The sequence below is a fragment of the Podarcis muralis genome, chromosome 5, assembly GCF_964188315.1.
Source record: "Podarcis muralis chromosome 5, rPodMur119.hap1.1, whole genome shotgun sequence".
NCBI classification, from domain to species: domain Eukaryota; kingdom Metazoa; phylum Chordata; class Lepidosauria; order Squamata; family Lacertidae; genus Podarcis; species Podarcis muralis.
In genome coordinates, this window is record NC_135659.1 from 70,673,980 (window position 1) to 70,687,532 (window position 13,553).

A 13,553-nucleotide genomic window follows, 5' to 3' on the forward strand; every position below is an offset into this window, starting at 1 on the left:
ACTGGAATGCCTCCTTTTCACTTAAATCCCCCTTTTTGTCCCATTACATAGAAATTATACATACAAGATATATAGTCTGCACTTGAGATTATCATTTGTTTGTTTTTTCATAATTGCAGTGTCTTGTGCACATATGTTGGCACACTGTTTGTTTGCCATAGCCAAGTCTTTCATAAGTGTGTCGAGGAAGAGAACCAAGGTGAAAAGCCAAGTCTTGTACTTGCTTGCATAGGGTTGGGTTTTTTTTCATTCTGTAATAGAAGTCCTGCTTTTTTCTGGTTTCAGTTTGGCTGCATCCTTGGAGGAGAAGGAACTCGGGCTCAAGAGACTGCAAGACAGTGATAGTGCTCACCAGGGTGAAGTCACCAAATTGAATACTGCACTACAGCAAGCAGAGCAGCTGCTTGCTGAGCACAGCCGAGAAGAGCAGGAGCTCACTAGACAGGTATTACCTGAAAAAAACTCAATACAGGGTGCAATTCTGCTTTTTATTTCTCTGCCCTACTGCCAGCCCCCATCCGCTTCACATGGTGCTTCTGTTATACACCCCCCCTCCCAAACATGGCTTCCTTTCCATAACACACTGGCTTCCAAATATACATTGTGTGTGTGTGTGTGTGTGTGTGTGTGTGCGCGCGCGCGCACTGAACTCATGTTAATACCTGATGCCTGGTCCTTTTCACAAGCAAATTATATCCTTATCTCCTTTCTATGCAAATTATATCCAGCTTCTCTTCTTTGTTTGGTTGATTATTCACTCGGTGCTATCTTCTTTGCATTCCAATCCACCATTCCAAAATCATTGCAAGCTGTGTTGCTTTCCCCCAGATACAATCCCTCAGGGAAATTGTGCTAGAGAAGGAGGCTGCCTTGGTAGCTCATAAGGAGCAGCTCGCCCGGAACCTGGAAGAGTCCCGTGCTAGTGAGCGGTCTTTGAAGGACTCCATGAAGATGCTGGAAGGTGAAGTATCTCAGCTACGCCTGAGCCTGAGCAGCACAGAGAGTCGGGCAGTGGCATTGGCATCGGAATGTCAGCGTGCTTGTTCTGCCCGCTGGGAGGCACAGTCTCACTTGACTAAGCTACACTCGGTTCTGCAGTACATGTTGTGCAAAAGTCCCGAGGCAAAGCTGGAGCATGGAGGGAGAGGAGACAAAGCTATTCGAAGCTCATTGTTCAGTGCAAGAGGTGAGTCTAATAAGTGGACTAGTATTATGTCCTTTGTAAGTAAATTGTTGAACATGTGACAGAGCCAGAACTCTGCAATAGGGGAAGGTACCTTTTTGTATGTGCTTTGGTGCTTATTACTTATTTTCTAATATGATGTCTTGAAATGGCACACCTTTTCACGTTGATTCAACTTCAAATGGATTTGCTAAGGAGTGTCAAAATGTCCTAATGTTGCCATCTTTGCCTAAAGCTAAGATAGTGAGTGACACCTTGCTCCTTTCAATAGCAGTAGTATAAATTGCTTATTTAAGCAGTCCCTGCCAATATGTAGCACATGTCAAGCCATTGGCTGTCTCAGGTATACAGGATGGAATTGATCTTTCCTGAGATTAGTTGAGATAGCCCAGAGGAAAGAACAGGCTGCTGCTGGAGGCAGAGCTGACTGATAGCACCAAAAGTCTTGAGGCCACTTCCTTGTAGGGATGGTACAAGGTTTTGTGTAGAAGGAAAACTCAAACTGTGCCAAACAGTTCAACTCTCAGGACACAGTTGACACTGCTCTGTTATTTGATGGTTCTTCAGAGCAGTGTCAACTGTGTCCTGAGAGTTGAATCAGACACAGAAGATTGGGGTGGTGGAGACTGGCCAAGGTGTGTAGATTAGATGGGACGGCAACACTATCATTTTTCTGTGGAATATTGCTGAAAATAAGTCATAGTGACTGATACCTTGGATTCTTGTTTGTGTGACAGCACTGACATCTTGTGGACTGTGTAGATAGTGCACTGGGTATGATGGTTACCCTGTGAGGTCAAACTTTTCAAGAGCTATGAAGCTGTTGCTTCGTGGGTACTTCCACATGGAACCCCTCTGCTGATTTCTTTTCCTTCTCATTCCTCTTTTATCAGAATACAGGGTAGCGTGGCACCATCCCCACCTTTCCAAATTTTTTGTTTTTACACCTATGGTATTCCATCCGCATCAGTAGGTGGTGCATATCTGAAAGTGCCTATCTTGTTCTTGGTGATTCTTGCCCACTATTACACCTCACTGAGCATGCACAGAAAGTATGGAGCAGGGGCTGATTTTTGTAATTGTCCAGCCACAGGAAATGTTTGACATACAGTTGTGCAATTGCCCATACATTTCGTAGTACATCTCTCTTTCTGCACCTGCAGAGTTGGGCTTTTTTTTTTTTTAATAATAACTGGATGGGACTTGCACCTTGTCAACAAGCCCAGCTTATGCACAGCAGAATCGCCATCTCTTTCTCCTTCCTTTCAAAGTAAAAGCAACAGATGTGGCTATTCTGGAAATAAAATGGCTCAGATGTGCCAAACTGGAACCAGGCAGAAGTGGCTATAGAGCTCACCTCAATAAATGCCATATGATGTGTCAGAAACTACATTCAAAAATGGAATAGCTTTGCTCTGAAACAGCCGCGTCTTCAGAGTTTTCGCATTTATACTGGACTTAACAGTAATACTTCGATTGTTCCAAGTTAGGGAGAAACTGCTTTAACAAGGGTGGCAGGGTAGGGGGCAGATGGACTGGAATGCATACAAGTCAAGCACAAGGTCATGTGGATCTCCCCAACCCAGAAGTGTGCTCGGGGACACTACAAATATGCAGTAAATAGGAATTCTTTGTGTCTTTTTGCTATATTTTTCTTGGAATATGCAGTGTCATACATTATTGGTACTATGTCATGCATCTCTTCCATCTCCCCACCCTTATCTTGCACTGAAGAGTTCTTGCATTACAAGAAAAAGTGGACAGTAGCAGCAGCTCCATATCTCTTGCAACATCTAGTTCTGCCTTCAGTGAAAAATAATCCTAGAATTTTCTATATCTTGCCTAACAACCCTTCAGCTAGACGCTGTTACAGAGGAGGTTTGTTTCTTCAGAACAGGATAATGGGACGGGACTGTCTTTATCTCAGCTGAAGGACCTTTCTGCTGAGCTTACAGTGGAGAGAGTGGCAGAAGCTATTCAGGACCTGCGGCAAGAACTCTGGCAGACTCGCCTAGAGCGGGTAATTGTTTCACTTTCTTAAAAAAATTTAAATCATATCACTATCCTTTCTTGGCATCCAAGCTTAAAAGGATATAGTAAACTTTTGAAGCATAAATACATTTCCCATGGATTAAAATAAAAATAAAAAGCATGTAGTTTCAGCCTTACTATTAATCCTCCATGTGGTGCCTAGGATACATTAAGTCAGCCTTGGTCAATCTGGTGCTCTCCAGACGTTTTGGTTACAACTCCCATCAGTCTCAACCAGCTGATGGTTGTCATCCAAAACAGAAAAACACTAGGTTACCCAAGGCTGCATTAAGCCCTATAGTAATAATTATCAGGATGTACCATTGTATTGATTTACTTTTTCGCTCGTTGTGTTTAGCAAATGAATCTCTAGCTTGCTGTTCTCTGGCATACTAACGGTTCTATGTGGCTCACTAGGAATGGAGATAAATATATGCCTTAAAAATATTATAGTTGGTTCTGTCTATCTGAATTTTCCGCTGCTGCTTCTACTAAAAAATTCTGAGCTTAGCAAAACTTGTTGCTCTGTGATTCAGCTAACATCTGTCTTTTCGATAAACTTTGCTTTTTTTAGTACAACTAGTTAACAGCTGGATATGCAGGAACTCACAATGCATTTTCCTATCAAAGTGACAAAACTGTGTCCAACAAAGACTGACGACTCTGTCTTCTAAAGCAACTAAGGCAACTGCCTAGGCCTCAATGTATTGGAATTTTGCCGTAGTGCCATTTGCTGTGGAGAGAAGATAATTTTAGGAACATAGGAAGCTGTCATACGCGGAGTCAGACCATAGGTCTATCCAGATCAGTATTGTCTACAATGACTTTCAGGAGCTCTCCAGGGTTTCAGATGGAGAAAATTCCAAGTTCTGCGCAACTTTTTACTGCTGACTTGGCCCTAAGATGCTACTGGGGGCCAAACTATATGGTACACAGTTTTATGTAACTTTCCCCTGATGCTTTTTATGTTTAATTTTTTAAGAAAAGTAATTGGTAGTCCCTGTAGCCTTGAATAGAGATTTGGTGGGTGGGGAGGTAGAACAGTGTTTTTCTTAGTAGGCAGTTTTCATCTCAAAAGATTTTGGAACCTCTACCTTTTCCTGCAAAAGGAAAAGTGGTTCAAATGGGGCAATTTTTGAGATAAAAACTAGTTGGCAAAGAAAAGGTTTACAGTATACCTTATACAGAACTCCTGTGTGACATATAGTTTGGCCCAGAAAAGGGGGTTTTGTTCGTAGTCTTTGGGGGTCCCTGGTCTTTCTCCTTATTTTACTGTGCTCTTCATTGGACATGCATAGCATACATTGTACCCCTTTCTTCTCTTGCAGGATGAGATGAGAAAGAATTCAGAAAAGCTGAAGCAAGACCTCAGTGAAAAGGAAGCAGAAAGAGACCGCGTCAGTGCCAAAGCCGAAGAGCTTCAAAAGTGGCTAGATCAAAGCCAAGAAGGTATAGACTCCTCATCTTCACTATGGTGCCTCAGAAGTGTCATAAATCTCCCAGAAATAGAGATGTCTGCTCAAAAAGTGGAAATCCACAATATGAAAAACATTAGATGTCAATGAAACGTGTTGTGTCATGCATAGCAGGGGTTGGAGACAAAAAGATAGCCTTTTTATGCAGAAAGTTTTGGGTGTAATATAAGAAGGAATAAAGGGAGGTATCCAGCAGCTGTGGGACGTTAAGTTTTTCAAACCAGACATCTACAGTGTTTTTTTTAGAGAAACGGTTCCAAAATATAGTTTCCCTTGCAGGGGGAACTGTTCAAAATAGCTGCAGCTTGTTATGTTTTTTTTGTCTAGTTATGCCATTTCTATCCCACACTTCATTGCCAGGTGCTTTCAAGGTGCATTACATAGTAAAAAGCAGGTGCACACAATAAAATTGAACCAATAAAACATTAAGCAGCATTAAAAGCATTCAAGTATGCTCACTTTAATCTATTCATTGTCATGTAAGAATATGTAAGTCTCAAAATAATGACCTCTATCTTCACTAGAAGTCTGGAGGAAGAGGTAGATCTTTCACTGGTGCCAAAAAGAAAAAAAAATACTTTTCTTCTTACATTCTCCATTTCAGAAAAAAATGTGAAAGAAGGCAGACGAGGCTCCCTAGAGTCTGCCTTGAAGGCAGAGGTCATTGCTTTCAAAGAAGAGAATGTGACTTTGCATGGGAAGGTGACTGCTTTGGAGAAGACTCTTGAGAGTACAGAGAAGCAAAGAAAGGATGTAATGGTAAGGCTAGCAGGTGGTCTGCAGAGGTCCAGTTATGAAATTGGACAGGCTCATGAATATCTGATGGGGAGTGTTACTATTCTTGATGTGAGACAGCATCTATTAGGGATTTACTTTCCTTCTCTTACAGCTTTTGCAGAGCCATGCCCACTGAACCTACAGCATCCTCTATTTTTTTGATAATGCTATACTTATCTCCCACAGCCTGTTTAATGCTTCCAGCTAATTCTTTTGCATTTAACTGCAGGGACTGAACAGTTTTTGATAAGCAACTATCACTAACACAAATGAAGAAAACCCAGAAGAAATAATAATAAAAATCATAAAATTCAGTGAAGTGTCATAGTGCTGTAGTCTTCTGTTATTCAGAGTCTGATTTTTAATTAATGTCTTATGATAAATCAAATAGTTGTTTGCTCCTTGTGTTATTCTGTTATGGCTTAAAGTTTCTTTCCATCTGGAAGAAATATTGCATGCCCTCTTGTGAACATTTCAGAAAGTTATTCTCAAATAACTTGTCTATTATGCGAAGTGATGCCACTTCAGCAGACATTTGGTTAAAAAGAGAGGTAATCAATTCTGTTTTTATGTAAAGCTTATGTTGAAAACCATTCTATTTCCTGTTAATATATGTAGTTAACAATAAAAGCAGGGTGGTTCAGCTAACATCATGGCCAGCTTAGCACTCTGCATAAAGAGAGCAAAGAGTTGCAGTTTGCTTCTGCATTTTGAATAATTATATTTCTGTTTCAGAATGAACGAGACATGCTACAAATGGCCAAGGAAAAGCTGACATGGGAACTGGATCTTCTTCGGGAATCTGTCACAGCCTCTGAAATTCGAGCAAATGCCATGGAGAAGATGAATCAGTCCCTAGAACAAGAGCTTCAGGCAACTCTCTCCACTCTCAGAATTAAACAGGAGGAAGCAGAGACTCAACAAAAGAGATTTATGACTTTGCAGCAAGATGCAGAAGTGCGAAAAGGTTTGCAAGAAAATCTGGATTGCCTAACTGTTACTCTAGGAAAAAGAGATGAAGAAATAAAATCCCTGCTACAACAAAACAGAGAACTGGAGAGGCACAGAGAAGTGCAAAAATCTGCTGTGGAACATCTCACTAAAGATCTAGAAAAGAGAGAGCAAGAAATTGAATCTCAAAACAAACAGATTAAAGACTTGGGAAAGCAGAATAAAACACAGGAGGCTGCCCTAGAGAGACTGAAGATAGATCTAGAAGAGACACTCCAGAATGTGAAATCTCAACAGGACAAGATCCAAATACTAGAAGACCTGTTACAAAACCAAAGCACTATAATGGAAAACCTGAATTTGAATCTGGAGCAAAAAGTCAAAGAAATGAAAATCATGGAGGAAAAAATCCGCATTGCTGAAGAGAACGAGTCAGCACAAATTGGTGCTCTGCTGAAAGAGTTGGGTGACTTGAAAATAAGGTTGAGTGAGAAAGATTGGGAACTCGCATCTCAAAAGCAGCTACTTCAAGAACGGGAAGAACAGGGGGGGAAGCGGGAAAAGTCTCTTCACACCAGCCTAGAACACATGAAGGCCATTCTCAGGAACAAAGAAAGGGAGGTAGAATCCCAGAGGGGACAGATAACAAGATTCCAGCAGTGCGAGGCTCAGCGTGAGAACCATCTCCATGAACTGCAAGAGAAAGTAAAACAGATGACATTCATGTTGACCCAGAAAGATCAAGAGCTTGAGTCACAAAAGCAGCAGATAAAAGAGCTGGAAGGAGAAATGGAAACAGAACTAAAGGCTCTTCGTGAACTTTTGGGTAAGACGGAGGCATCCTTGAAGGAAAAGAACACGGAGTTGGTGTTTCAAATGAAACATGAAGAAGAACTGAAAAGGCAGTTAGGAGTTCTGCTTGGAGACGTCCAGCACAGTGCAGCAGTATTAAAGGAGAGAGATGGTAGTGCAGAGTTTCAGAAAGAGCAAATGCAGCAGCTGAAGCAAGAAGAGCTGCAAGAAACAACTATTGATATGTTAGAGCAACTCAGGGTTTTGCTAAAGGAGAGAATGCAAGAAATTGAGTCCCTGAAAGAGCAGCAAGAAGAACACAAGGAGGAGAAAGAAAGGCTTGTGAGAGAAATGCAGACAAATCTTGAATTAGCAGAGCATGCTCAGAGAAATGGTGAGAGGCAGCTGGAGTCCTGCAAGGAGGAGAATTGCCAGCTTAAGCAACAAACGCAAAAAGCAGCAGCACACACTAAATCTCTATTGGAGAAACTGGAGTTGAACAGATCTTCTCTTCAAGATAGAGACAAGGAGATAGAATCTTTACAAGGGCACATAAAAGAACTCTTGAGGCAGAAAGAATTGGAACAGAAAAGTATAGCGAGCCTAAAGCAGGAGCTAGATAAAATGAAGCAATTAATGTCAGAAAAGGAAGATGAGCTTCACAAGCAGGCTGAGCAAATTAGCACATACCAGGTTAAAGTTGAAGTCACTCTAGCAGAATTACAGGTATGCCAGAATCGGGCAAGTCATCTGGAGGAAGTAATTAAACAGAGAGAAGAAGAATGTGAGAGAGACCACCAAAAGCTTCAGCACCAACACAAGCAGTTAAAAGAGGATGAAAAAGAAGACCTTTTAGAAGGGCAGAAAGAAAGGGAGAAAGAGAAGAGAACTCAAGATGAGAGAGTGCAAAGGCTAATGAAAGATGAAATGAAGGAACTTCTTGAGAACATACAGCATCTTCAGCATGCACTGAAGAAAAAAGATGAGGAAGCTGAGTGGCAGAGAGAGAATGTTAAGCAGCTGGAAGAGAGAGTTAGAGTTAAAGAAAAGGAATTGTTAACCTGCAGTGAACAGCTGAAGGAAATTGTTTCTGCTCTGAAATCGGAAGAGAAGGGAGACTGTAATTTACAGAGCTATATCCAAAAAATTCTTATGTGGAAGGAAGAGGAGGCAGCCAAGAACAAGTCTCTTCAGGAAAAGGACCAGCAGTTGCAACGGCAAAATGAAAAAATTCAACACTTGGAAGACGAGAAAAGAGTAAAGAGACAGGAATTTGATCGTCTGACAGCTGTTCTGAAACAGACAGAAAGTGAAGAGATAGAATGGCGAGAGAGAGCACAGAAGCTGGGTTTGTCCCTGGCCCAGAGTGAAGAGGCCTTGAGAGCCCTGAGAGAAGAAATGGCTATTGTACAGAGCATGGTTTCGGAAAGGGATAAGGACAGGCTTCATCTTCAAGTAAGGATTTTAGTGGTGCTATTTAAAAACTCTGCAAGTTGATCTGTTATAACAAAGGGGATTAGACAAATTCACGGAGGATAAGGCTGTGAATGGCTACTGGAATGATGGCTATGTTCTAGCTCCACTAATGGAGGCAGCACGTCCCTGAATAGGAGGAAATCACAAGTAGAGAGGGTATGGTTGCACTTGTGTCCTGTTTGTGAACTTCCCACAGACATCTGTTTGGCCGCTATGACAGCAGAATGCTGGACTAGATGAACCTTGGGCCTCATTCAGCAGGGCTGCTCTTCTTACACACACTATAAAAATAAAGGAAGATTATATGTCGTGGTAAGGTTGCATCTGTCCTTCAGTTCATTTTGTACTTTGTAGCAGGAGACTGTCTTGACTAGATAGCATTATAAAAATGGGATTTTAGTGAGGTACCTCTGTGTTGCTCTCCAGATTTGCTGGACTACAACTCCCATCAGCCCTAGTTATTATGGCTGGTGCCCAGGGGTGATGGGAGTTGTAGTCCAGCAACAATGGGTGGGCACCATCTTGGTTACCCCTGCTCTGGGGTGTAATTAGCAGGACGTGAGTAACTCATAAGATGAAGTAGGAGAGAGAAAGAACCCAAGTAGCTGTGTGTTGAACCCTGACAGACACATCCGCATTTAGAGACAGTTCACTTGTGCATAACACTCTAGGGACACAGTAATAACATGTTTTAAAAAGTCTGTGTAACTACTTGGGTACTTAGATAAGTGAGTAATATGGTTTGTTCTGCAGGAGCAGTTAGATACAGCTTTCAGAGCTCTGGAGGAAGAGAAACTAGTTACTAAAGCCCTGGCAGGAGATGCAAGTCTGCTACCCAAAGAAAATGACATGCCAGAAGTAAGGCAAAAGGAGGCTGGAAAGGTAAGATAAAGGAACAGGTGGGAAGGATACCAAAATAGAGAAGAACACTTGAATTCTGATGTAGAAGGGGGAGTTGTTGAGTTTCCCAATTTATGGCACATGTCTAGTTTAAGGGGCTAATTGCCTGATTCTAAAATTTCCAGTAACAACAGTGCTGAGACAAGAAGGTTCTTTCCAAGAGAAGGAAAAGACTGTGCCCTATCCATGGAGTAAAGTGTCTGTTCTGCATATACTGTATATCAATTCCAGTATATTTTATGGTCCCTTCTTTACCCCACCCTGTTTTCCTCCTCATGCAGGCTGTGAGAAAAGAGGGAGAGCTGACATGGATAGCTGAAAGGAGACTCTTATGCAAACGCCTGCAGCTTCTGCAGCAAGCTGTTGCCAGGCTGGAGAATGATAAACATGGCCTAAAGCAGCACAATATGCAGCTTAGAGGTGCACTAGAGCAGGTGAGATTACAAAAAGAAGAATCAGATTTAGTTCATGTGCCTCCTCCCCATTTCCCAGTGAAATTTAAACCTACCTTATCACTCATTGCCCACCCCTTAAGATAATGTAACAGTGCCTGCTCCTGATTTCTCCAGTGCAGACTTGTACTGCTTTACTGATTTAATGGGCCGGCGATCTTTTTGTTCTTTTCTCTCATACTCTGTGTTCAGAGATTTGGTGCTTTCCAGAATACCAGTGCCCTGTGCGACCTAGCCTGCTCAGCTCCTGTGCTTGGGGTCATCCATTTTCACAACCTTATTCCCCTTTGTCCTGATGATCATTGTCATAATCTCTTTTGTGAATGCCCTTGCCTGCTTTTTCTCTTGTCTTCAGGTAGAACGTGAACGTAGGAGACTGAAAAGAAGTCATGGAGACCTTTCTCTGAGCTCTGGACTCTCCCAGGCTGATTCTGGCACCCAAAAGGTTCCATCTCTAGCAAAGGTCTGAATACTTGCATGCTCTTAAAACCCATCTGTTATTTTTGTCCTGTAATATCTTTTCTTCTGGATATTAGCATGCTAGTCTTTTTCAGTGATATTGTTGTCTTCTGTTGTCCTTGGATAAATGGAAGAAAAAAATAAATTTCCTCTTTAGTACTTTTCTCCCATGTTGTAGGCGTCTTGAAAATAAGCAAGTGGCTGAATCTTGTCACTTTTCTCTCTCTAGGAAGAAATTCAGGTTCTCCATAAGCAACTGGAAGAATTACAAAAGCAGGTGAGCAGTTCATTTCTATAGCACCCTGAGGCTTTCAGAACGGTGTGCCTCTTTCTCTACCTCTTCTTCTGTTTTGCATCTCCACTGTAGATGAGCCCCTATAGTAGAGATGGCTAACCTGTAGCATCTGCTCCTACAAAGCCGTCCTTTAAAAGAGCTAACAGAGATTCATTGGAGCATTTTACCATCAGTGGCATCTGGACAAATATTTTAAGGGAGAGAGGATGTATGCTTCCTCCCCACCTTCATCTGTTGAAATCTTAGTCCCTCCTTTAACATAGCCGATCATTTCACTTTGCTCTTGTTCTTGTATAAAATGTTTACTTACATAGCTTACTATGCAAACATTGAAAAATGTTAGAAATGATTAATAATAATAATAAACCTGGATGATAAAAAATGGGACTGAAGGTGTTCCTTGCTGAGATGCATAACTGTTGAAAGCAAGATACTCAGAATCAAACCATCTAGTAGTTCCTGATACTATCTTTTTCGTTTTTAGGTTTCTGTTCTACATAAGCAGCTGTCACTGGAGCGGAAGCAGAAGCAGGATTATGTTGACTGCTGTGCCAAAACAAGCCAGGAGCTTTCCTGCCTACACCAAGAGCTTTCTGATTCTTTAGCTGCTGTGGCTAAGGAGCCCGAGGCTGCTGTCCTGGAACTGGAGACTCGCAAGTTGGATGAAACCCTGAACCACAGCTTGGCAGTAGGCTGGGATGGTTTCTTTTCTGGAAAACAACCAATAAACTCAACGCCCAAAACAGTCCAGAAGACCTCAAGATAGCATGAAGGAAATGGCAGGAGCCAGAAGCTCTGCAGAAGTGCCTCCATCAGAACAATCAGGAAAGACTCTTTCATCAACATGAACTTCAACCCATATTGAACTGCATATAATCATTAATATGCAGGGGGCTTCACCTCACTCAACTAGGCCTGGACTCTAGGACCCATGCTGGCAATTTGTCTGTTCATTGTTTGGAGTCAATCATGTTAAAACAAGCTGTGAAATAACAAGAATAGCTGGTGGGCTGCAAAATAAGTAGCTGAAGATATGTATTGTGGAGATTGTGTCATAGAACAGAACTCTGAGCTAAGGATGAGAATCAAACAAAAAAGAACTGAATTTCTGGTGGGGGGAGTAGAAGTGAATTGCTGAAATTGAGTCCTGAGGGAGATGGGAGTTCACTAAAAAAAGTTCCAGCCAGATTTTACATAGAAGTCAGGTCCGAACTGTATGTTGGGGAGGGATTCTAACCAAAGCAGCATTATCTGAATTCCTTAAAAATTTTATTGGGTAATGAGATTTTTTTCAGAATTGATGTCTTACCCTGTTCTGAATGCAGCAGCTCATTGTAAAATATCATTAAAGTTGTTCAATATTTTTGTACTAAATATTTTCTTAATATTTATAAATATATTCTCTTTAACTTTTTTAACTCAAATACCCTTCCACATTAAATATGTCTACTTTACTTGATCACTTCGGTTCCTATCTTGTTTGTTTCTATTTGTTAGGAAGCTGTACTTTCTATGCTGATTTTAGCCCTTAATGTCAGTATAAGGGTATAAGCTTGTGCTGCTGGACCTGCAACTGCAAAAAGAAACACACTCACACCTCTGAAATAAGGTGTGCATGCACACGAAAGCTCATACCAAGTGCATGCACACGAAAGCTCATGCCAAGAACTAACTTAGTTGGTCTTTAAGGTGCTACTGGAAGGAATTTTTTTTGTTTTGACCTCTGAAATAAGTATGTGCTTGTCTCATACACTCCTTTTTTGAGATTTTCCCTCAGACCTTGTCACTGGTTGTTTTTGTAATGCACAGTGTCCTTTCTTCACAGATTCATCAGCATGGCAAGAACTCCTAGGTAAGCAGAGTTAAGATTGCACCCTTATTTTATGTGAAACTTCTCTTTTTCAGTTTGCAAATTCCAGTAACTGCCCATGATCCCCATTTTGCTGGCTGGGAGAGCAGAGTTTGGTAGAAAGTTGCTTTTACAGTCTATTTTCGGGTTACACAGTCTGGAGCCAGGTACCATATCATCTGAAACACCTGTTTATCTATAAAAATTTAACTTGCCCTATATCAAATTGATCTCTGGCTAGGGTTCATTTAAGACAAGTATTCCATCAAGAACTAGATAATTTCTCCAATTTATTGTTTTATCTTAAATACAGAGTGACTAGTTCCTCTAGCACAGGGGTGGGGAACCTTTATTCTGCTATAGTTGTCCTGGTACCACTTTTCCTACTCAGGCAAGAAAGAGAAAAACAGAACTGGATGTCACCAGCATGTTTAATGAGAGGTGCAGGCTAAAGCTGGTCTGGATGTCCAGCCAAAAACCTCTCCTACAAAATGTTCGTGTTGCCAACAAAAGTCAGTCTTCTTAAATTGATCCCCCAAAGCCCTTTCCAACACACATACCCTTTTCCATTCCGCAGAATATATATACACACATCCCTCGCAAAATCACTGCATTCATTCCTCTCTACATGGAAACAAAGCCCTTTCTTTCAATGGGACTTCCATTTTCAGTTGTCTCTTTAGGATTGCGTTTCACAACCCGAGTTGGGGTGAGGGAAAAACCCCGTTGCTACTTTTAAATTCGTTGATGAGGAGGGAAATACGCTGTCCCGTCAGGGCTGCACTAAAAATCCTAACCGTCTATAAAAAGCGAGACCGCACGTCGTCTTAGGGGGATTGTATGGCATCTCTACCGTGGCTGCCATAGCAACAGGGGGCGGAGCGGCAGAGCCCCCAACCGGAAGCAGGTTGTT

The 13,553-nt window shown here is 41.6% G+C and overlaps 1 protein-coding gene across 11 annotated transcripts in view; it reads left to right on the forward strand.

Annotated features, from left to right (window-relative positions):
• Positions 1–12,250, forward strand: part of CEP250 (centrosomal protein 250) — a 135,160-nt gene extending 122,910 nt beyond the window's left edge. For 9 of the 11 annotated variants that reach the window (XM_077929137.1, XM_077929136.1, XM_077929139.1 and 6 more), the window contains 11 exons: positions 286–445; positions 829–1,186; positions 3,076–3,203; positions 4,543–4,663; positions 5,294–5,448; positions 6,202–8,664; positions 9,439–9,567; positions 9,867–10,019; positions 10,393–10,500; positions 10,726–10,773; positions 11,276–12,250. In XM_077929137.1, coding sequence (XP_077785263.1) covers positions 286–445; positions 829–1,186; positions 3,076–3,203; positions 4,543–4,663; positions 5,294–5,448; positions 6,202–8,664; positions 9,439–9,567; positions 9,867–10,019; positions 10,393–10,500; positions 10,726–10,773; positions 11,276–11,557 — 4,105 coding nt within the window. In that variant the 3' untranslated portion in view covers positions 11,558–12,250. The remainder of the gene's footprint in view (positions 1–285; positions 446–828; positions 1,187–3,075; positions 3,204–4,542; positions 4,664–5,293; positions 5,449–6,201; positions 8,665–9,438; positions 9,568–9,866; positions 10,020–10,392; positions 10,501–10,725; positions 10,774–11,275) is intronic. The other 2 variants (XM_077929138.1, XM_077929141.1) reach the window with 2 other exon arrangements.
• The last annotated feature ends 1,303 nt before the right edge of the window (positions 12,251–13,553 follow it).